Source organism: Pseudorasbora parva, chromosome 7 (genome assembly GCF_024679245.1).
Source record: "Pseudorasbora parva isolate DD20220531a chromosome 7, ASM2467924v1, whole genome shotgun sequence".
Taxonomy (NCBI): domain Eukaryota; kingdom Metazoa; phylum Chordata; class Actinopteri; order Cypriniformes; family Gobionidae; genus Pseudorasbora; species Pseudorasbora parva.
Window position 1 is genome coordinate 32,528,203 of NC_090178.1, and position 25,486 is coordinate 32,553,688.

Sequence of the window (25,486 nt, forward strand, 5' to 3'; positions counted from 1 at the left end):
TTGACATCCTGTGGTGTGACATGAAATACATTATCTAAAATTCCTTTTAGATGACATTTTCTCATTCTTTCATAGTAAAAAGCATGAAAGCTTGCACAATGTTAAGTTAAGGAGAATATAATTAATATATAGGCTAATATAGTGCATATGAACTAACAGCTGTGGGGTGGCCACTGAATGACTTGCCTGAGGTAAATGTGATAGGGACATGTTCTCAAGCTGTTGTCTTTCCGTGGTTGAAACACTGATTGAGCGATTACACGACATATTATACATTTCAGTAAGTTGTAATGCATCCTCAAGATACCTTAACAGATAATAAGCATTTATCGTTAACATTTTGTGAAGAAATGGACTGAATACCTAATATGTTTGCTTGGGTACAGTTACAAGAAGGGGGCTGAATAATTTTGCACGGCCAATTTTTCAGTTTTTGATTTGTTAAAAAAGTTTGAAATATCCAATAAATTTCGTTCCACTTCATGATTGTGTCCCACTTGTTGTTGATTCTTCACAAAAAATTACAGTTTTATATCTTTATGTTTGAAGCCTGAAATGTGGCAAAAGGTAGCAAAGTTCAAGGGGGCCGAATACTTTCGCAAGGCACTGTATATATATATATATATATATATATATATATTTCAGTGTCTACCATTCTTTTATAATGCATGTATTTGTATGCCCTTGTAGTAACTGAGAGACTACACGGAATATTAAAAATGTATTTGCAACCACAGGACTATTTAAAATGAACTTTGAAAGCAAAAGGGTAATTAACCGTTAAAGGAAATAACACATGGTTAGTTCAGTCATGAAACTGTAGATCAGCCTTTCCCAACCTTTTGTTTGCCTGCACACTTAATAAGTAAAAAATACCACGACACAACACTACATAAAAATACAACAAAATTGCACAAACATGCATTGCTTTAAATGGCATATTAAAACTAGACATTATGTTAAAAGTAGTACTCACATTTAGTGTGAAACTTGAACTTTAAGGAACTCTTCTTCTTTCGGCTGTTCCCTTTAGGGGTCACCACAGCGAATCATCTTCCTCCATCTAGTCCTATCCTCTGTATCCTCTTCTCTCAGACCGACTACCTTCATGTCCTCCTTCACTACATCCATAAACCTCCTCTTTGGTCTTCCTCTCGACCTCATGCCTGGCAGCTCTGTTCTCATTATCCTTTTACCAATATATTTACTCTCCCTCCTCTGAACATGTCCAAACCTTCTCAACCTGGCCTCTCTAACTTTGTCTCCAAAACATCTCACATGTGCTGTCCCTCTGATGTACTCATTCCTGATCCTATCCATCCTCGTCACTCCCAAAGAGAACCTCAACTGTCAACGTTTGTAGAGTGGAAAAGGAGCGAGGACTCAATTGCAGGAAGAATGGGCTCTTTATTATAAAAATCAAACAAAACAAGACAAACAAAAACAACCCCGAGGGGGAAAAACAAGACTTGACTTTTCTTGGCTTGGCTTGGCTTGACTCGACTCGACTTCAGGAGCAGGGAAACATGAGGAAGGTTTGACGACGATCCAGCACAGGACTGCAAACACAAGGAGATTAAATGGGGAGCAAACAAACGAGGGTAATGGGAGAAGACAGGTGGGGCAAATGAACCAATAATCAGGAAACAAGGTGGGTGGGGTTAGACAATTGACATGAGAGCACATGGGACAAAGAAACACATGAACATGTGCTCACACCAAACGTGACATGAACATGCAGTTAATGAAAACTCATAAACTGCATGTTCACACGAAACATGACAACAAGAAAGCATGCAGCAAGTAAAACACCAGCTGCATGCTACACAACACAAAACACACAGACAGGACAGTGCACACACACCACCACACAGAGTGCACAAGAATGAGCGAATGCTCATTCTGTGCACTCACAACAGAAGACAAAACACAAGGAGCATGAATGTCCGAATCCCAACACAAAACCGAAACCCAACTAGACAGAAGTGCTGGGACCCGAACACCACGCCCCACACAGAAAATGACAGGGACAGAAGAGCACGCAGCTCGAGCATGCTCAAAGCTGCGCGCTCACACAAGACAGGACAAAATACAGGAGTGTCAGGACTCTGTCACCAAACCAAGAGAAAGCTAGACCGAAGTGACAGAACCCTGACACTACCCCCCATCTAAAGGGACGCCACCTGGCGTCCCCAAAGAGGGACACCAAAACAAGACAGGAACATAAGACCGACACAGACAACACAAGACAGGAAAATCAAAACACAGAGACAAAGAGGGGAGGGAGGGAGGGGAGCCAAGTCAGAGCCAGCAGGACAGCCCAGAACATCTCAAGAAGGGACCAGGGAGGGACGGGAGGGATGAGCCAGGGAGGCTCAGGCAAGTCTGGAGTCCCAGCAGAAGGCCAGGGCAGAGCCAGAGGGACACACCAGGGTGACACTGGCCAATCAGGGACACCGTCAGACGACCAGGGTGGTGCCGGAGGGACAGTCCAGGCAGGCTCCAGTGGATCTGGAGTCCTGGCAGAGGGCCAGGGAGGGATGGACCAGGCAGGTTCTGGTGGATCGGGAGCCCTTGCTGAGGGCCAGGGAGGATCAGGTGGGTCTGGACGCTTGACTGAGGCTGGCTGGACAGGAGGCCTGAGCGGGACCGGCAGAGCATGGGACTTGAGTGGGGTCGGCAGGACAAGCAGGTCAGACAAGACTGGAATCAGGGTGAGAGCGGGCTCTGGGACGGCCTCCGGGCAGGCAGAGGGCTCTGGGACGGCCTCCGGGCAGGCAGAGGGCTCTGGGACGGCCTCCGGGCAGGCAGAGGGCTCTGGGACGGCCTCCGGGCAGGCAGAGGGCTCTGGGACGGCCTCCGGGCAGGCAGAGGGCTCTGGGACGGCCTCCGGGCAGGCAGAGGGCTCTGGGACGGCCTCCGGGCAGGCAGAGGGCTCTGGGACGGCCTCCGGGCAGGCAGAGGGCTCTGGGACGGCCTCCGGGCAGGCAGAGGGCTCTGGGACGGCCTCCGGGCAGGCAGAGGGCTCTGGGACGGCCTCCGGGCAGGCAGAGGGCTCTGGGACGGCCTCCGGGCAGGCAGAGGGCTCTGGGACGGCCTCCGGGCAGGCAGAGGGCTCTGGGACGGCCTCCGGGCAGGCAGAGGGCTCTGGGACGGCCTCCGGGCAGGCAGAGGGCTCTGGGACGGCCTCCGGGCAGGCAGAGGGCTCTGGGACGGCCTCCGGGCAGGCAGAGGGCTCTGGGACGGCCTCCCGGCAGGCAGAGGGCTCTGGGACGGCCTCCCGGCAGGCAGAGGGCTCTGGGACGGCCTCCGGGCAGGCAGAGGGCTCTGGGACGGCCTCCGGGCAGGCAGAGGGCTCTGGGACGGCCTCCGGGCAGGCAGAGGGCTCTGGGACGGCCTCCGGGCAGGCAGAGGGCTCTGGGACGGCCTCCGGGCAGGCAGAGGGCTCTGGGACGGCCTCCGGGCAGGCAGAGGGCTCTGGGACGGCCTCCGGGCAGGCAGAGGGCAGGGCAAGGAGCCTGGGCGGCGCGGGCAGGGCAAGGAGCCTGGGCGGCGCGGGCAGGGCAAGGAGCCTGGGCGGCGCGGGCAGGGCAAGGAGCCTGGGCGGCGCGGGCAGGGCAAGGAGCCTGGGCGGCGCGGGCAGGGCAAGGAGCCTGGGCGGCGCGGGCAGGGCAAGGAGCCTGGGCGGCGCGGGCAGGGCAAGGAGCCTGGGCGGCGCGGGCAGGGCAAGGAGCCTGGGCGGCGCGGGCAGGGCAAGGAGCCTGGGCGGCGTGGCTGGCACCTCTGGGCCGGTAGCAGGCTCTGGGATGGCCTCCAGGCCATTTAGGACGAAGGAAGCCTTCTTCCTCCTCCTTTTACGAGAACGAAGCGGCGGTGTGGTGCTTACCGCCTCTAGGGGAGCTGCAGCATCTTCGGTTGCCTCTGGGGGAGCTGAAGCGTCTTCAGCTGCCTCTGGGAAAGCTGCAGCATTCACGGCCGACTCTCTGAGAGCTGCAGCATCTACCGCAGTAGAGGTGTCTGATGAGGCTGACACCTTCTTCCTCCTCCTCTGTCTGCGGGTCATCGGAGGGCTGGGGCTTCCACGGAAACTGCTGCGATTGGACTTCACACGCTGGTGTAAATGGCAGATGAATTTCCTAAACGGCAGGTGCCCCAACCTTCCCATCTCCCAAGGGCTGAGGGGCTCTGTGAGGCAGGTGTTAAAAACCTCTTTTAAATCAGCATCATCACTGTAGTCCAGGCCATGCACTACAGCCAGAAAGTCAAAGGCAAAGTCCTTGATGTTGCGACCTTCCTGGCGAAGAGAGACATGCCTGATGACCTGGACCATCTGATCCTTCACCGAGGCCCCTTTGAATGGAGATGGGAAAAGGAAGATGCCCATCCTCTGCTGAGTCCTCTTTTTGGCTGGATCGTTCTGTCAACGTTTGTAGAGTGGAAAAGGAGCGAGGACTCAATTGCAGGAAGAATGGGCTCTTTATTATAAAAATCAAACAAAACAAGACAAACAAAAACAACCCCGAGGGGGAAAAACAAGACTTGACTTTTCTTGGCTTGGCTTGGCTTGACTCGACTCGACTTCAGGAGCAGGGAAACATGAGGAAGGTTTGACGACGATCCAGCACAGGACTGCAAACACAAGGAGATTAAATGGGGAGCAAACAAACGAGGGTAATGGGAGAAGACAGGTGGGGCAAATGAACCAATAATCAGGAAACAAGGTGGGTGGGGTTAGACAATTGACATGAGAGCACATGGGACAAAGAAACACATGAACATGTGCTCACACCAAACGTGACATGAACATGCAGTTAATGAAAACTCATAAACTGCATGTTCACACGAAACATGACAACAAGAAAGCATGCAGCAAGTAAAACACCAGCTGCATGCTACACAACACAAAACACACAGACAGGACAGTGCACACACACCACCACACAGAGTGCACAAGAATGAGCGAATGCTCATTCTGTGCACTCACAACAGAAGACAAAACACAAGGAGCATGAATGTCCGAATCCCAACACAAAACCGAAACCCAACTAGACAGAAGTGCTGGGACCCGAACACCACGCCCCACACAGAAAATGACAGGGACAGAAGAGCACGCAGCTCGAGCATGCTCAAAGCTGCGCGCTCACACAAGACAGGACAAAATACAGGAGTGTCAGGACTCTGTCACCAAACCAAGAGAAAGCTAGACCGAAGTGACAGAACCCTGACATCAACATCTTCAGCTCTGCTACCTCTAGCTCTTCCTCCTGTCTTTTCCTCAGTGCAACTGTCTCCAAACCATACAACATCGCTGTCTCACTACTGTCCTGTACGCCTTTCCTTTCATTCTTGCTGCTACTCTTTTATCACACAACAGACCTGACACTTTTCTCCACCCATTCCAAACTGCCTGCACACGCTTCTTCACCACTTTTCCACACTCCCCATTGCTCTGGACTGTTGACCCTAAGTACTTAAAATCCTGCACCTTCTTTACCTCTTCTCCCTGTAACCTCACTGTTCCACTTGGTTTCCTCTCATTCACACACATGTATTCTGTCGTGCTACGACTAACCTTCATTCCTCTTCTCTCCATAGCAAACCTCCAACTCTCTAGACTTTCCTCCACCTGCTCCCTGCTCTCACTAAAGATCACAATGTCATCCGCAAACATCATAGTCCATGGAGATTCCTGTCTGAACTCAGATGTCAGCCTGTCCATTACCACCGCAAACAAGAAGGGGCTCAGAGCCACTCCTTAATGCAGTCCCACCTTCACCGTGAAGTCTCACCTACGGCACACCTTACCACTGTCCTACTGCTCTCATACATATCCTGGACCACTCTAACATACTTCTCTGCCACTCCAGACCTCCTCATACAATACCACAGCTCCTCTCTTGGCACTCTGTCATATACTTTCTCTAAATCTACAAAGACACAATGCAGCTCTTTCTGACCCTCTCTGTACTTCTCCATTAACATTCTCAAAGCAAATAATGCATCTGTAGTGCTCTTTCTTGGCATGAAACCATACTTCTGCTCACAAATGTCCACTTCTCCCCTTAGCCTTGCTTACACTGCTCTTTCCCACAACTTCATTGTATGGCTCATCAGCTTAATACCTCTATAGTTTCCACAACTCTCCACATCTCCCTTGTTCTTAAAAATCGGCACAGAAACACTTCTCCTCCATTCCTCAGGCATCCTCATCCCTCACTAAAACCTTGTTGAAAAACCTAGTTAAAATCTATACTGCCATTTCTCCTATACCATACCTCCACTGGTATGTCATCAGGACCAACTGCCTTTCCTCTCTTCATCCTCTTCAAAGCTCTCCTAACTTCACCCTTGCTAATACTTTCTACTTCCTGGTCAACAATATTTGCCTCTACAACTCTTCTCTCCCTGTCATTTTCCTCATTCATCAGTTCCTCAAAGTACTCCTTCCATCTTTCCCTCACCCGCCTGTCACCTGTCAAAACATTTCCATCACTATCTTTAATCACTCTAACCTGCTGCACATCCTTTCCATCTCTATCCCTCTGCCTTGCCAACCGATACACATCCCTCTCACCTTCCTTACTATCTACCATTGCATAACATTGATGTCCTCATACGCTTTGTTTGGTCTTTGCCACCTGTCTTAACCTCACTCTACATCACCCTATATTCTTGTCTACTTTCCTCTGTCCTCTCACTGTCCCACTTCTTCCTAGCTAACCTCTTCCTCAGGATACTCTCCTGGACTTCCTCATTCCACCACCAAGTCTCCTTGTCTTCTTTCCTCCTTCCAGATGACACACCTAGCACCTTTCTACCCGTCTCCCTGATCAATTTTTATTATTAACAGTTCTTCAACATGAATGTTTCTTCTGAACATGAACTGTTCCTCTGAAATTTAACATTCCTTTCTGAACATGTATGGTTCATATAGGCTTCTCTTGCCTACTTTTTTTTTTAAAAAAATATATAAGAGATTATAAATCGCGCCTACTTTGATTTGATTGGCCATTTGAGCACCGTTATTGGTCTGATCAGCCTCTGTACATGTCAATCACGCGATGTCAACCAATTATACTGCATGAGAGAGGGCCGAGCTAACTCTCTCATACACACACACACGAAGTTAGGCATAAAGCGCGGCATGCAACGACTCCGCCAAAAATGGTTTTCAGAGCAATGCGCGGGCCACACTAACACTAAACTTTGATGTCAAGTAGGGGGCCACAAAATATCATCCTGCAAGTGCCCCGCGAGCCGCGAGTTTGAGACCCCTGACCTAAAGCTTGTCTTAACTCCCCCCTGAAAACCACACAGCACTCTTCCTTTTCTAACTTCCACCACTTTGTCTTCTGCTCTACCTTTACTCTCTTCATCTTCCTTACCACCAGAGTCATCTTACACACCACCATCCTATGCTGTCTAGCTACACTCTCAACTACCACTACTTTACAATTGCTAATTTCCATCAGATTACAGCATCTACATAAGATATAGTCCACTTGTGTGCTCCTGCCACCACTCTTATATGTCACCCTGTGTTCCTGCCTCTTCTGAAAGTACGTGTTCACCACAGTCATCTCCATACTTTTAGCAAAGTCTACCAACCTCTGTCCTTCTGGGTTCCTTTCCTGAAGACCAAACCTGCCCAACACTTCCTCGTCCCCACAATTCCCTTCCCCAACATTTCCATTCAAATCTGCCCCTATCACTACCCTCTCACCTCTGGGAACAGTCTGCATCACTTCCTCCAACTTGCTCCTGAATCTGTCTTTATCATCTTGCTTACAACCTACTTGTGGAGCATAGGCACTAACAACATTAAAAATTACACCTTCAATATCCAGCTTCAGACTCATCAACCTATTTGACACTCTCTTTACCTCCAGAACATTCTTCACAAACTCCTCCTTCAGGATCACTCCAACTACATTTTTCTTCCTGTCCACACCATTATAAAACAGTTTAAACCTTTCCACCTGGTCTCCTGGACACGAATGTCAACTTTCTTCCTCTGCATCATATCTACCAGTTCTCTGCCTTTACCTGTCATTGTACCAACATTCAAACTCCCTACTTTCAGTCCTAAACACCTGCATTTCCTCTTCTCTCTCTGCCGACGGACACGCCTTCCTCCTCTAACACACTTTCCTCCTCTCCTTCTTTGACTAACAATAGCCCAATTTCCACCAGTGCCCTGTAGGTCAACAGCACTGATGGTGGTTGTTGTTAACCTGGGACCCAACCGATCCGGTATGGAAGTCATATTCGTGATTCACAAAATGAATTTGGCAAAAAAATTACATTGGATGCCCTTCCTGACACAACCCTCTCTATTTATCTGGGCTTGGGACCGGTAACAAAAGGTACACTGGCGTGGGACCTAGATTGTGGCTAGATTGAAGTAAAAGGAACTATATGTAAGAAATGTATTTCAATAAATCATAAAATTATCTAGTTTTGGCCACAATCTTACATACACTTCCTTTAAGTCAGGTAGTAGCACAATAAGGTCATGATAAAACAACACATTTACATATTGTCACTGTATGGTGGAAACATGTTATTTAATGAAAAACTGTCATCAAAGTTGGTATTGTGACTTTATATAGCTATGGTCAGACACTTGTATGTGTCATTATAATATTTTATGAAAATCATTCAATATTTTATTAAAATTAAGCTCAAATTAAGTTTTCAACTTTATTAAAAAACAATTTATCTGAGAAGTATTTTATGGATGTTTTGATATATTTATTCTAAACATAAAAAGGATATTGGATGATTTTTTTAGCAATTTTCAGTACACGACAAGCTTTTCTTGCGATTTTGCCGCTTGTCATGTATGCATTTACTTTTCATACATGAGAAACACGTTCATTATTTTTTTACAGTCACTTAGTTGCCGTGGTAACGGACAACAATACCTAAACGTGCTGACATAAGTTGACTGTGGACTAACTATTATTTAGGAAATTGTGACTAACATTGTGACTAACAATATATAAACATGCAATATCATTGACGAAAAAAGACAAGTCTAAAATGTAGACTGAATGACACTTTAAGCAGAACATCTCAAATGGAGTTGTTAAAATGCAGCCTACTTGTTTATTGGTGTTTTAAGATCATCCGCATGCGAGAAAGAGCTTGCGCGCTTGCCAGATTTCAGTCATTTAAATCCCCCAAGCAGAGCTTTTCTGTGAAAAGAATACGTATACTATCCAGTGTTTTACCTAAACATGTCCAATCTGGCAACCATATGCACGCGAGCTCTCTCTCGTGCGCGGATGATCTGAAAACCTCACTAAACAAGTAAAGCTGCATTTCAGCAATCTCCATTTGAGATGTTCTGCTTAAAGTGTCATTCAGTCTACATTTTAGACTTGTCTTTTTTCGTCAATGATATTGCATGTTTATATAACGTTAATCACAATGTAGGCTACGCAGTGACTGTGATGTACTCTGAACAAGCATGCAAAAACATCATAGGTCCACTTCAGTTCTCAAAAATATAAATATATAACTTATATTTTTACAAAATAAATAGCCTTGTCAAATGACTGTCGTTTTAACTTGTATGGTGGCAAAGGTGACGTTTGCTAGAAGAATCAAGTGAGCGATCTGTAAGCAATGTAGCTACGGTTTTATTTTGTAATACAAAATAATATTAATCTTTGTCATTAGACACACTATTTAGTTTTGTATGGTACTTGGAGTTTCCTATTGTTACTGTACTAGCATCTAGCGTAATCTAGACAGTGCTGTCTCTCAAAGAAACTTTCAATTTATTTAGAAATTGTTTAAACAGCTAGTAAATAAGTGGATAAATCACTACTTACTGCTTACAGGAATATAGTTGCCCCTTTCTTCAGTTTAAGGCGCTGAGCGAAGCTTGCTTGAAATGGGCCGAACAAACGAACAATTTTGAAATTAATGGTTGTGGTATCTGATTATAATAAACCTCAACCATGACTGTTGACATATGAAAAGTCCTCACATCCTCTGCACAGCCTGAACATGACGTGTGTCCATGAGAGTTGCCGTTTTTGCTATCCTCAAGTGTCTTGTTTACCTGCAGTCCATATGATTCTGCTCCGTCAGTTCCGCCTGACAATGAACATGTTTGGCAAATGTTGGGGGCGTGCATATAAATGGATCCCCTACATCTTATATCCCCTTGCGTCACGGTTGGCGTTTTGTTGAGAAGCACTTATTTTTCCGTGGTGTTTTTGATTCACAAGATTTACATATGAAGGAGGAGGCAATGGTGTTTGAGACTCACAGTATGTGATGTCCATACTGAACTCTTATTATTTCACAATGGCAAGGTTAATTAAATTTTTCATTCTAGGGCACCTTTAAGTAAAAGTCACCAGAGCCCCATTATTAGGACCTCCAGGGGCCTAGTTTATGAATATATAGGGCAAACAGTGGTTACTCCCAGGCTAAGTCGGGGATATAACTAGCAAGCACATGAGTGCAGACGTTTTATGCAGAAAGGACCTTCAACTGAAGTGCAGGGACCTCTAGATTTTAGAATCTAACAAATGTGGACGGTGAGGCCCAGTTGGCCACCGCACAGATGTCATCAATGGAAACACCAGATAACCAGGCCCAAAAGGAGGCCATGCCTCTCGGGGAGTGTGCTCTGACTCCCAAGGAACATTGAAGGCCCAAAGAGGAGTATGCAAGAGCTATCCAACTAGATAGTAGCTTTGTGACCGGAAGACCTTTCATGTAGCCACCAAAGTAAACAAAGAGCTGCTCCACCTGACGAAAAGAGACGGAACGATCAATGTATGTCCTCATTGCTCTGACAGGACAGAGAAGGTTCAACCCCTCTCCATCCTGAGAAGGAGGAAGGGCGGAGAGACCTACCATGCACACCCTAAAAGGGGTAGATAGGATTTTTGCAATATATCCATGTCTAGGTTTCAGGACGACCTTAGAGTCGTTAGGCCCAAATTCAAGACATGAGGGGCTCACAGAGAGCACCTGCAAATCTCTCACACGCTTAACCGATGCCAGCGATAGCAGCAAGGTGTTTTTTGGCGACAGGGGTCGAAGGTCAGCAGTCTGGATTGGTTCAAATGGAGGTCTTTTAACCCTTGTGCATTCTTCCAATTCACCCTCGTGGCTGAAAACAGTCACTAAATTAAACTGCTATAAAAATGTAACAGATAAATATTTTTTTACAATTTGTTTTTGCATAAATCTATTAATCAACCTCAGTCCTGATCAAAACTATTAAATGTTGGGTTTTTTTTTAAATCAGGATTTTAACTCTTTAATTGCCAATTTCATAAATTATGTCATTGTTTTGGAGAAAAAACACAAAATGACTGATTTTCAATATAAAATGTAATTGTGGACTGGATTTTTTTAAGGGGGGGGGGGGGTGAAATGCTGTTTCATGCATACTGAGCTTTTTACACTGTTAAAGACTTGGATTCCCATCCTAAACATAGACAAAGATTGAAAAACTAATGTTGGACGTTTGATGTAGTATTTCTGTGTTAAAAATACTCCTTCCGGTTTCTCACCATTTTCGGAGAGTTTTTGGCCCGAGTATGGCTCGACTTGATGTTAATAGACCGGAAGGTCCTTGTATGGGCCGTACGGGCTCTTCTCCCGGTAGGGTGCGCGCGCGTGACTAGAGTGAGAGAGGAAATGCATGCCCGTAAACTCTGCTCTCAGATCCAGTCGTCCGTGAACACTTATGTTGGTTATAGTCCGCGCCGCGCTCCACTTCATTCCTCCACTTTGACATCAAGCGACTTCAACGCTTCAGCACAGCATTCCGGGAAGGCAGCGCTGCATTTGAACCGATTTGAACTCAGAAATGACGGGAAGCTTCACAACATTGCATCGCAAAGTGGATCTCCACACTCCAAGAAGTGTGTTTTTGACGGAGCGGTCCCAGCGATAAAAGTTCGGTCCTGCTTTGGAAGCAGCCGGTGAGTAAAACTGCTTCAAATGTCTGTGCTGCTGCTTATCATCGCGTGAGTAAACATCAGTAAACGACACGATCGCGTACTTCCTCATTCAAATGCGCTAACGGACTTCATTGCTGTTCTATGTATAACGTTACACTAGTCTGACGTGCAAAACCGTTTTGCTGGCTACTGCTAAGGTATAGTCCTATACAATAGTCCATAAACCGAATCATGTCCTCATAAACTGCGAGTAAAGACAAATGTTGACAGGCCACTAAATACAGTACATACCACAGAGACGGACGTCCTGCTGTTGCTGTTTCTATTTCAGCCTCGGAATTAGATTCTGGATCATATCTATTAGCTGAGATCGATAGCAAGGGTTTCTCCACGCTTGAGGATGTCACCGCTTTGCACATTCGTCATTCTTTAGCTCCGCCCACACGATACGCCTCCAGGCGCTCGTTTTTTTCCGGAAAGACTCGTTACAGCCTATATTTATTTTATAAATATAATAAAACTAAAGACTTTTTCGGAGATATGAAGGATGCAATACTACTCTATAGGTACTCAAGATTGACATGAGATTAACTGAAACTGAGTGCCCCCCCCCCCCCCCCTTAACCTTTGTCACAGTCTTGGACATATCAAAGATTAGAAAAAACATTGGCTTTGATGCATTGTTAGTTTTTGTGCAGCATCAGATTTAAAAAATGTCTCCCTCATTTACTCCTCGTGGCTGTTTTTGCCCCATTGACTTCCATTATAACCACATTTTATTGCAAAGGCATGACACCATATACACCATTTTTTATTGTTGATGGTATGGGAAGAGGTACATTTTTTACTTTTTACAGTTGATAACCAGGTGGCACCATTAACCCTTTAGATACGACTGTGCAAAAAAGCTGTTTTCTGGCTTTTCTATGGAGTTTTCTATGGAGTATTATAGCATATTAGTTTGAGTGAGTGTGCCCGAGTGAGTGTCCGAGTGAGTGAGTGTGTGAGAGTGAAAGTGAGTGTCCCTTTTTTTCCCCTTTCTTTTCGACTGAAAAAAGAAATACATGAACATCTTAGAAATTTTCATTTTGAAGTGAACTAATCCTTTAACATGTTAAAACTGAGGGTTGCCAATTGTCATGACTTAAATATACTCATTTAATTTTAAACCTAAAAATGTTTAATGTCAAGAAATTTAAAAAATACATGAATACATGGATCACAGACACCTACACAAACATTAGATTAAAGGGACAGTTAAACCAAACATTTTATTTTGTAATTACTTACTCACCCTCATATTATTCTAAACCTGTATGAGTTTCCTTCTTAGTTTTTTCATACTATGGAAGTCAGTGGCTACTGTCAACTGTCTGATTACCAACATTCTTTAAAATAGCTTCTTTTGTGTTCATACAGGTCTGGCTTTGTTCTAAATGACTGATGTTATGTTCATACTTCTTATGATGACAAGCATCACTTGACTTTTCTTGATACTTTTCTTGTTTTAAAAAGATATTGGAAACACTGTATCAATATTTTATATTGCTCAAAATAAGTTATTTTGTGTAATTTTCAAAAAAATTGACAGATTTGATAGATGAAAGCAGTGTTCTGGACAAAATGTTTTTGGTTCTCAGCTATTACTTTCCGCTTTATCTTCGTCAGTCTCATTACCCGCTGTTCTGAAACACAGTATTAATCTCTCTTTCTCAGTCAGATGACTGTGTGGGAAATATACATATCACTGATCTATGAAATGAGCCTTGAATGCCAGATGAATAAAAACTCAGCAACCCATTTATTTCAATCCCAAAACACTTCCTGGGGCTTTTATGTGAAGGAATTATCATTTTCTGTGGAAATGGAGGATAAATATAGCAGGGTTCAAAAGTTCTCTCAGACCTTTGGACACCATTGTGTATCTTCAATCTCGCTTTGTTCATGCAGATTTATTTATATTGTGTATAGCCTTTATATCTGTGTGTATATGTACACCTGCTTGTGTGTGCGTTCATATGCTCTGTGCTCCGGAGGGCGGATGGGTGTCCTTCTCCTCAGATGAACACGCTGACCTGATTATGAGGCTGTAATCTCTAATCTCATCATTTGGTAGCATTATAAAGCTCATTACTCCTTCTAAGCGGAGATATGTTTCACTGTTCGGGTGGCAGACGATACTCAATATCAACATCATGGAATTATGTTGTGTAGAGTTTAAACTACTGCAAAGAGGGTTGAAATCCCAGCAGGTGATCTGGTGCCCACTTCATCAAAAAATTGTCTTCATTAACAGATCTATGAAATATATACTTTCTGAGCATGTGCTATAAAGTTAACTTTGTGCATAGTTTCTAACTGTGTACTTTGTGTCACAACATAGGGAACAATCAACAATTTTCCCTTGTGGAAAAGAAGTGCGCTTTTGTATTAAAAATGCACTTGTAGTGTACTTAGTAGTGTAGTGTACTTAGTATCTCAAAAGTACATTTAAAAAAATGGTACAGATAATATAACATTTATGAAATAAAAAGCCAGTAAAGTGTACTTAAAGACAGTGCATGTTCATAAGAGCACAAGTATGAGCATTTAAAGTGCAATTGTAATGACAAATTTACTTTAAATTTACTTTACTTGAAAGAACAATCATTATGTTTTGATAATCTTTTTTTAGTTTAAAGGTGCACTAGAATGATTTGAAACAATATGTTAAATTGTTCTCTGATATCTACATAGAGGGTATGTGGCTTGTTTAAGGGCAAAAATTGTCCAGATGAAGATTTTACAAGTCCATTTACAACCCTATAAATTATCCCTAGGATGTAATGCTCTGTTTTTGCCGTATTTGGAAGAGTCATGAATGTTAATGTTGATGTTAGTGATTGGCTTATTTCAGCAGCACACAGCAGTTCAGATGTTCTGCGAAGCGGCTCATGAGTCCTGACCCTCCTGATAGAACACAGACAGACTGAATTAGCCTAGAAATCTAGACGCACCCTAGTGGCAGCAAATATAATCTGCCTGCAAGTGTCGTCTAGGAACTCTCAATACCCTTCTGAGCTGTATTCCTCACAATCTGGACAGGCCAATCACATCGTGTATAGAGTCGGTGGGCGGGACCATAATGACGACGGCAGTGTTGCGTTTGCGTGCTTCTAGTAAACACAGAAACTGGCGAACGGCGGCGGTCTTTCGAATCAGCTTTGACCGCGACTCTGAAAGACTTGGAGTTAAGCTTTTCTCTGAGAAAAGAACAAAGAGCGGCACTGAAGTCATTCTTAAAAAGGGAAGATGTGTTCGTAGTTTAGCCGACCGGATACGGTGAATGTTTAATCAGTCAACAAGCTCTGTTTCACCTTCGTTGCTCTGGTTGGTGTATGTAGGCTATGCAGTGACTGTGAAGTACTCTGACATACAAGCTAGCAAAAACATCATACTTCAGTTCTCAAAACACACACATATATATATATATATATATGTTTTGAGAACTGAAGTATGATGTTTTTGCTAGCTTGTATGTCAGAGTACTTCACAGTATATATATATATATATATATGGGGCATTTGCTAAAAGGATCGAGTGAGCGATCTGTGCAATGTACGTATCTACGGTTGTATTTTTTAATACAAAATAATATTAATCTTTGTCATTAGACACACTATTTAGTTTTGTATGGTACTTGGAGTTTCCTATTGTGACTGTACTAGCATCTTGCGTTATCTAGATAATGCTGTCTCTCTAAGAAATGTTCAATTTAATCAGAAATTGTTTTAACAGCTAGTCAATAAGTGGATAAATCAGTACTTGCTGCTTGAAGGAATATAGTTGCCCCTTTCTTCAGTTTAAGACGCTGAGCGAATCTTACTTAAAATGGGCCGAACAAACGAATGATATTGAATTAAAATGTTGTGGTATTCGATTATAATACACATCAACCATGACTGTTGACATTTTTTATCTGTGGAAAGGGTATGAAAAGTCCATGAGAGCTGCCGTTTTCGCTATCCTCGAGTGTCGCTTGTTTACCTGCAGTCCTGATGATTCGGCTCCGTCAGTTTGGCCGTGTGGCCATGTTCTGATATTCAAATATTGGGGGCGTCCATATTAATGATCCCCAGTGATTGCGTCACATGTGGCGTTATGTTGAGAATCACTTATTTTTCCATGGTGTTTTTCATGCACGAGATTTACATATGAAGGAGGAGGCAATGGTGTTTGAGACTCCCAGTATGTGATCTCCATGTACTGAACTCTTATTATTTCACTATGGCAAGGTTAATTCAATTTTTCATATTAGGGCACCTTTAAAAAAGTACACTTGTATTGGCATACTAAAGTACATGTAAAATACTATTTTGTATTTGTGATTCGATATTACTTTCATTATTTATTACTTTTATTCTGCAGTAGACATTAACCACATTTCAAAGACAATACAACTAATTATGAAATGTAATTTAGTCCTACCATATATTATATATATTTTTAAAAATGTAATAAGTACTCTTTTTAAAAGTATGCTTAAGTGTTCTTTTTTCACAAGGAGTGGTTGATCAGCTAGGCTGTTTTACGGTCAAAACTCATACGAAGGTTATGTTAGCTCTTTGATTTGAAATGTTGTGTAAGAGCAGTTGGTTTCATTAGTCTCACTCTGTGGTTCTTAATGCATGTTTGGGTTTTGTCCTTGGCTATAGAGATGTCTCTTTGAAAATTGTCCTTGATGTAGTGAAATGCTGAGAGTGTGTTTGGGCAGTGCAGCTCTTGCCTTGAGGAAGAGACAGAGTTCTCTGAAGAGAATGGAGACCCACATTTTTGTCCCATCTGTCAGGGCTTTAAATAATAGAGTGCATATCTCCTTTCTAAATTCCCTTCTGATTGCTAACAGGTGTTTATGCACATACATTTGTTAGTACCCTCATTCTAATGTTGATTTATCCAGAGTATTGTGAATAAGCAACCTTGTTCCCACAGTTAGTATTTAGCATAATACATGTTTAAACAATCTCCATGTAAGGGATTTGTATAGTTATTCTTCACTTAAACACCTTTTTAATATTTTTCATATATTACACTACAGTACAAGTTTTGGATGTGTAAGATTTTTTAATTTTTAGTAGAAATGTGAAATTATTTTTGAATTTGGTGCCTTCTAGACTGAGAAAAGACCGAAAATGTATTTTTGTCTCATGGGGATGAAAGACTACAATGCTTCGCTGCCCTGTGAGGCCATTCCCAAAGCCACCGCTACTGGATTACAGTGACTGAGTTAGAGAACAGACACTACAATTAAATACTGAACATGTCTGTTCAATATAACGATCGAGTTGCCGTGTGAGTCTCACAGCACTAACTCAGATTAGGAGTCAGATTACATTTAACGTCATAAATGAGCTAATGAGCTCTCGTGATGAGAGCTGAGGTAATCGCGATCACACTCGCGGCATACATTCACAATGCGTGTTCAGTCTGGCGAGTTTTCAGTTCATGCCTTTGAAAGCTTAACTTTCATAGAAATTCATTTGAGAAGTTATAAAACACTTTGCTTAGCATCCGTTTAAAGGAGTACTTCAGCACTGAGATGATGAATCTGTATTTAAACTGGGTCATTAATGTAGTAGAATTTAATTTGGTGCTTTCTAGACTGAAAAAAGAAAGAAAATGTATTTTTGTCTCATGGGGATGATGTTTCGCTGCTCTATGAGGCCACTCGCAAAGCCCCTGCTACTAAATTACTGAATCACTTTAACTTTCCTACCGCGTCCGCGTTCATTTTCATAAAATCAGTTCAGTTAGAGAACAGACACTACAATTAAAAACTGAACGTGTCTGTTCAATATAATGTGATTTAGCCGCTGAGGGAATCTCACAGCCCAAAACGCTGCAGGAGTCAGATTACATTGACAGTCATGGATGAGCTCGTGATGAGAGCTGAGGTAAACGCGTCCTCGGCATAGATTCACGGCATAGATGAAAACATGTGGAAATGGCTCCCTCTGCTGGCTGTAGTCTTTAGCCTTTGCCCAGCAATTCCTCTGATGGAGCAAATTGACGATATTTGCATCATGGGAGGAATTTTTCCAGAAATAAAATGCATAAATCTCTTGTCTCAGGGAGATATGAGGGGGAAAGCACAATCATTTGAATATACTCCAGGGTTTCTACTTATAAAAAGCCATATGCTAATCGCTGAAGTAACCCTTTCAATGAATGCCTGCAGCTGAGCTGTGCTGTGAGTGTGATCTCCCATCCCCCACGTGCAGAAAACATGAAAACATGCGAAAATGGCTCCCTCTGCTGGCTGTAGTCTTTAGCCTCTGGCCAAACATTCCAAAGATGACGCAAATATTATCAATTTGCGTCACGGGAGGAATTTTTCCAGAAATAAACTGCATAAATATGCATTTGCATAAATCTCTCGTCTCAGGGAGATATGAGGGGGGGAAGCACAATCATTTGATTATTCTCCAGGGTTTCTACTGATACAAAGCCATATGCTAATCGCTGAAGTAACCCTTTAATGCTCTCTAAGGCTGCATTTTTTAAAATCAAAAATACATTAAAACAGTAATATATTGAAATAATATTACACTTGTTAACTGTTTTCTATTTTACTGTGGTTTAAAATGTATTCCTGTGATGGCAAAGCGGCATTTTTGTGGAAAGTTTCAGAATATAAGTATTTATTTCTTTAAACAAATTGTACATATGGGTTTTGTTGGTTCTGAGTTTTATCCTAAATTTAAGATTTTCTGGATGAAGATGTTTTTACACTGCTTTTTTCTCTCTAATATTTTCAGTTTGTGAAATAAAGAAATGTCAGTGCTTGCATGGAGGAATTCTAAATCTATAAACAAATTGAATACTGGAAGTAGTAGTTTTTTCTGTGTTCCTAAAGAATGTCTTTTAGTCTAAATTTAAACTGACAGAGTTTGTCTGCTTCCCAAACAATGCTAAGAAGACTTTTCCAGAGGGGGTGCAAAATAGAAAAAAGTAAACAGATCCACCATCTGCAGTTGATTTTGATATTCTAATTATTATCAACAGACAAGAGTTTTGAAATTACAGTAGATGTGAAGGACGATAATGCATTAAGAGGTTGCTCGAGTACTAAGGAGCTAAACCATTGGCATTTAGCAAGATTTTAAAATGTATGCAATGTTTGATGGGGAGCCAATGCAGTGTTGACAGAACCAGACAAATATGGTCATATTTCCTGGTTCTAGAATGAACTCTAGCTTCTTCTTTTGGACCATCTGGAGTTTTTTTTATTAAGCATGCAGGGCAATCACTTAGTAGAGCATTACCTTGAGGTCATAAATGCATTTGTCATTGAGATTATATGTTGTAATTTAGATCATTTTTTAAGATGGAAAAATTAGTTTGCTAAAAATGTGGCTTTTCAAATAAAAGATTGTGGTCCATAATAAAATAAAATAATAAAATGTGGTCCCATAATTAAAATGTAGTACTATGCATTCTGTTATGCATTTTGTCATTCTGTTGTGAATTGGTATGTTTAGTCAGAGTGCGAAGAAATATAGACCCGAGTATCATCAGAGTAATAGTGAAAACGAATGCTTCCTAATGATCTCCCAAGGGTAGCATGTACGGGATGAAACACAATGGTCATAATACTGAGCCTTGTGGAACATTATACTGAACTTGATCAATATGACACCTCTGATTTGACCCATGCCAATGCATTTCACTAATGGCAACTTCATTTTTGAGTCTGTTCAAAAGAAAGTTGTGGTCGATAGTATCAAATGCAGTACTAAGTTTTAGTAACACTAAAAGAGAGATACAACCACGATCAGATGATAAGAGCAAATCAATTATAACTCTAATGAGAACAGTCTCAGTCCTGATACAATCTAAATCCTTACTGGAAATTCTTGCAGATAACATTTATTTCTTAAAAGGAACATAGTTATGAGGATACTGCCTCTTCTAGTATTTTTTGAGTAGATATTAAGGAAAAAAAGCAGGAAAACGGGAACTAAGTGAAACAAAACAGAATATCAAAATAAGATTCCAAGACCATTTTGTTTCATCATTCTCATATGTAAATAATGTAAAGCAGTCCTGCCTAATGATAGCCATCCAATAATATTTACTACAGTATATAAATTGTATCTCTACCAGTTGACACATTTATGGTCATGTGTTTTATTTATTTGGCATTTATTTATAGCCAGTATTTTGTATTTTGATAACACATATTTTTAAGACAGCTTGGATACTTGGGTTTTATTGTATAATGTAAATGTATATTGAATTTTACAGGACAACTGGGAGATTGTCGAGGGCTTGCGTGGTGGTCTTTCCATTGTTCTGGAGCCAGAGAAGCAGTATGGCTACATGCTGAAGAAGAGAAAATGGCCCATGAAAGGTTGGCACAAGGTATGTGTGGGAAATTTTCATGCCTCTACCAAAGGTTTAATTCAAAATATTTGGAAAACAGAATAATTAGATTAATTAGTATGCAGAGATTTCCAGAAGTACATCTCAAAGCAGCTGAGTGGATTCTTGCTAACCTGTCTGAACCCATTGATCTTACACTGATGGACTTATTTTGTTCAATTTAAACACACAAATACATATTTCTGATGCTAAAAATACTTTCTCCTATGTCATTTAATGTGCAGATACAACCCTAAGTAAGCCATTCAAAGGTTTATTTGCCTTAAAAATACCCATATTCCCCTTCAACCAAAAGACTGTATACAAGAATAGACAGAAAAGAGGCACAGTGATATGCAGCCTCTCATTCATCAAGAGTGTCTTAGCGTCCCGTGAGAGGACATTCATCATTTACCGAATAAATTTGACCCAAGTTTCTCCTCTGTCCTCTCCTTTGTGCTTCTTTTTTTCTCAGAGATACTTCTACTTGGACAAGGGCATTTTGAAGTATGCCAAATGCGCAGCAGACGTGAGTCTAAAAGGCCTCTCATATATAAATACTGTATACACACACACACACTCTCAATCTTTTGAACTAAAGCACTCAGGACTTTTAGTGGTCACTTTCCTTCATGAAAGTCTTTACAGAGCTCCAGCAATCTTTAGAGGTCTTCATCCTCAGTCTTTCCATCAATACATGTTTCCTGCTGATAAAAGCCTCTAGCTGTGGGAATGTAAAATCAAGGTTAATTTCCCCGGGGTTTAAAAGCATCATCTACATCTACATTTTACTAATGTGTACATTTCATAACAGAAACTGTTATGCTATCGCTGTGCTGCGAGTGACTGCTTTCCCTCGAGTCAATCTGCCCTCTTAAGCAGCATTATGAAGTGGACGCTTATGGCCAGGGTATTAAATTGTATTGAAAGTGCATAATTAACCTGCCCTGTATCTTTCAGATTTATCTGGGGCTTTTTTAACCTCTAAATCAAGGCCACTAGTCGAACGTGCCTGTGAGAATGCATCATTGACATGGTTATGCATTAGAAAAATTAGCCAAAGCCCCTTTGTGTTTTACAGTGGTGCAGACTCGTCGTTTTAAATGCACAATATGTTGCTTACACAGGGCTGGGAACCAAGAAAAAATACTGGAAATTAATCAAACTCTCACAACGAACTAATCAGGGATGCATTTCCCAAAAGCACTGTGAGCCTAAGTTTATCGTAGAGACAATTTGTGGCAATTGTTGTAAGATTAGGTTTATGATGTTTTAGGAAACGAAACCCAGTGTAGTTACTGACTGACTGTTTAAATGTCAGTGTGTAGTTAAAAATACACATTATGTATTTTGTCAGTACTAAATTTATAATAATTAATGAATTAAATGTTACCACATTTTTTGTCTGTTTCTAAATGTGTTGTTTAATTCCTGTTGTTGGATTCCATTTGTGAATTTCTTTTGCAAGAATTGTATTAAAGTGGTTTATTATCAAATTTAATTATTCATTAGCCTGACAAGCCAGACCCACATCAAGATGTTTGGTCTGGAAACTCACCATTGACAGGGCTCAATCCGAGGGGCGGGATAAACGGTTGTCTTTCAAACTCCCTCTGCACGCGATAGGATAGCGCTACCACCAACCAGAGCAACGAAGGTGAAACAGAGCTCGTTGACAGATTCAACCTTCGCCGTATCCGGTCGGCTAAACTCAGAACACATCTTCCCTTTTTATAAAGTGACTTCAGTGCCATTCTTTGTTCTTTTCATAGAGAAAAGCTTAACTCCAAGTCTTCCAGAGTCGCGGTCAAAGCTGATTCGAAATACCGCAGTTCGCCAGCTTCTGTGTTTAGTAGCGCGCAAGCGCAACTCAGCCGTCATTATGTTAGCCCCGCCCACCGACTCTATACACAATGTGATTGGCCTGACCAGAGTTTGGTTTTTACAGCTCAGAAGGTATTAAGAGTTGTTAGACGGTACTCACAGCAAATTAGATTTGCTGTCGCTAGGGTGCGTCTAGATTTATATATATGTGTGTGTGTGTGTGTGTGTGTGTGTGTGTGTGTGTGTGTGTGTGTGTGTGTGTGTGTGTGTGTGTGTGTGTGTGTGTGTGTGTGTGTGTGTGTGTGTGTGTGTGTGTTTGTGTGTGTGTGTGTGTTTAAAATATTTATTCCTTATAAACACTACATTTTGTTTTGGGTCAATCCTAAATTCTTTACAATTCTTATCCCTTCTTTTATGTTATTTTTGCAAATCTGTAAAAGAGCCACAGTAAAATGGGTTTACTTGGCTAATATCGCTCCATCTGTTGTATTTTTAAAGTAAAGAATGCAGTCAATTTGATTATGGAAAAACACAACCAAGAATTCACTTTGAATCTATATTCAGACCAAGTAGTAATTTGAGTGTGTTGCAACTGAGTGACATAATGTTGTATTGTTATATGTAGCGTTGATATTTATTGGTCAAACCTTCTGCTTGTGCTGTGTGCAGGTTGAAAAAGGCAAGCTCCATGGCTGCATTGATGTAGGACTGTCCGTCATGGCCATTAAAAAGAAAGCCAAGTGCATTGATCTGGATGCAGAAGAAAACATTTATCACTTGAAGGTATCACAACATTTATAGTATTAGACTGACCTCAACATGCTCTGCGGTCACAAGGAAGAGCATTAGTGGAGATTAATGTTTTACTGGAACATTATGATGGTAGAGCAGATTTGCTTTAGCTTCATATAAATGTAGCACTAGGAGTGTTTTTTTTTTTTTGTTGCCTTTAAAGGTTTTTGGCTATATGAGGAAGATTTTAATGTCACATCAAGAAATTAATTTACAATACCTTTTAAATTGCAATATAATGCAATTTAAATTGCATTTCAATTGAGAAGCAAAGAGAATGCATAATTGTATAATTACACATAATTACAATCAATTCAAATAAATACAAATACAAAATCAATACCAAAAAAAAAAATATATACAAAGTCAACGCAAATAAATCCATAAACATTAACAGTCAACAGATTAACAGTTTGATATAAGAAAGATTTACGAACCTCAACAGAGCGATTGATTTTAAAATGAAATTTTGCTCCCATGTATTGGATCCTCTTTTAAAGAGAACCATTAAGGGATAAAATAGGTTTTGTCAGGTTTCGTTTGTTTTTCTTCAGTTTGAACTCTTGATCTCAGGAATAAGAAGCAAGTCCTTCAAATACAAAGTCATTAGATCAACAGCATCAAGAAAAACAGCTTCTGAATCTGATTGAGTAGGTTTCCTTCATCCTGAACCTTTAACTGTGGTCTCCTTGTACTTGCAGATCAAGTCCCAGGAGCTGTTTGATGAATGGGTCTCTAAGCTCCGTCACCACAGACTTTACAGGCAGAATGAGATTGCCATGTTCCCTCATGAGAAAACGCTCTTCCACCCTCATTACCCCCTCACCTCCTCCCCCACCATATCCGACAGTCAGTCCATCAGAAAGGTAACACCATGAGACATGTAAAAGGTTTAGAAGGAAAGATAATTGTCAATGAAATGACTGTGCTAGTGCTTTAGCTTTGAGAGGAGGTTATTGTACTGTAATGTCTAGAGCATTTGTAGCACTTAACTTTTAGAACAAAACTTAATTTATTTTGTCCACTAACACTATTCAACAGTGTATACACATTTATGACAGTATAAGTTTTTTTCTGAAGGTACTGGAAATTTCCACCACTTCTCAAATTATGTATTGTGTCCAGTATCATTCTGTGATGATTGTGAAAATGACATTTTTCAATATTTAGCCATATATTGGCTTTTATCTAGATTATGCTAAATTTATAGCTAGTATTAGTCCTTAATACACAAAAGTAAATCTGCATGTTCACACTTTGGTCGCTCCATCAACATCTATCGCATGGTACTTGCAGAACAGCTCTTACATCAGTTACATGCCATTCTGCACGAATGATTCTGATGCTTTGAGGTATTCCCATGGTTACCAGTGATTACCATATCAGAGTGGATCTGTTATTATACAGTATGATCAACTGGCAGTAAAAAGAATTTGCAGATAAATTGGCAATATGATAAAGTACACAATCGAACATGGCAGCTCGAAATTTAAAGCATTATTTGTAGACTTTGAACACAGATTTTTAGTCAATAGTGGAATTCCAATCATATTTCATCAAAAAAAAATTGTATAATACAGCTTTAAAGAAACATTCCACTTTTTTGAAAATAGGCTAATTTTCCAACGCCCCTAGAGTTAAACAGTTGAGTTTTACCGTTTTCTAATCCATTCAGCCGATCTCCGGATCTGGCGGTAAAACTTTTAACCTAGCTTAGCATGGATCATTGAATCTGATTAGACCGTTAGCATCTCTCTCAAAAATTACCAAAAAATTGTGGATATTGTACACAATTTAAATAATGGAGATGGTGATAAAAAGTTATATTTGCAATGAAAATTGATTTTTGGTGTGGTGGAAATGATGTCACAGAGGTGGGACAGTTGTAGTTTTTTCTAAATAGATGGACATCAATTTCACAAATAAATATTGAAACCGTTTATGTCATAAATATAATTTATCTATAAATAAGAAATAAGAAAATTAAAAGAAATTAGAAAATGTGAAAAATGTATCCTTTAAATAACAAAAAAGGAGAGAAAGGAATGCCTAGCAGGCATATATATATTTTTGTTGTATATAATTTATATATTATATTATATTATATTATATTATATTATATTATATTATATTATATTATATTATATTATATTATATTATATTATATTAATTTATGTTATATTATTGATATGCTATATGATAACTTTAATCAGCCATAATGTTATGAAACTAATATTGTTTTACTTAGCTTTCTCTCTCTCTCTCTCTCTCTCTCTCTCTCTCTCTCTCTCTCTCTCTCTCTCTCTCTCTCTCTCTCTCTCTCTCTCTCTCTCTCTCTCTCTCTCTCTCTCTCTCTCTCTCTCTCACATTTAGCGTGCCTCTCTTGCAAAGCAGTCCTCTCTTCACTCGCCTGTATCTTTTACCAGCCAGGCCAAGGTGACCGCCTGGCTCCAGTCTTCTGATGACATGGACAGGTGCACAAAAGGTACACACACACGCACACACACATTTATAAATCCATCTCACAC

General features: G+C 41.2%; 1 protein-coding gene across 3 annotated transcripts in view; it reads left to right on the forward strand.

Annotated features, from left to right (window-relative positions):
- The window catches only part of osbpl3b (oxysterol binding protein-like 3b), a 113,123-nt gene that overhangs the window by 55,167 nt on the left and 32,470 nt on the right, over positions 1-25,486 (forward strand). For 2 of the 3 annotated variants that reach the window (XM_067449083.1, XM_067449084.1), the window contains exons 4-8: positions 20,226-20,342; positions 20,818-20,871; positions 22,836-22,949; positions 23,660-23,824; positions 25,332-25,443. In XM_067449083.1, the coding sequence (XP_067305184.1) occupies positions 20,226-20,342; positions 20,818-20,871; positions 22,836-22,949; positions 23,660-23,824; positions 25,332-25,443 (562 nt within the window). Of the gene's footprint in view, positions 1-11,790; positions 11,961-20,225; positions 20,343-20,817; positions 20,872-22,835; positions 22,950-23,659; positions 23,825-25,331; positions 25,444-25,486 lie in introns of those variants that run through there. The other variant, XM_067449085.1, reaches the window with a different exon arrangement.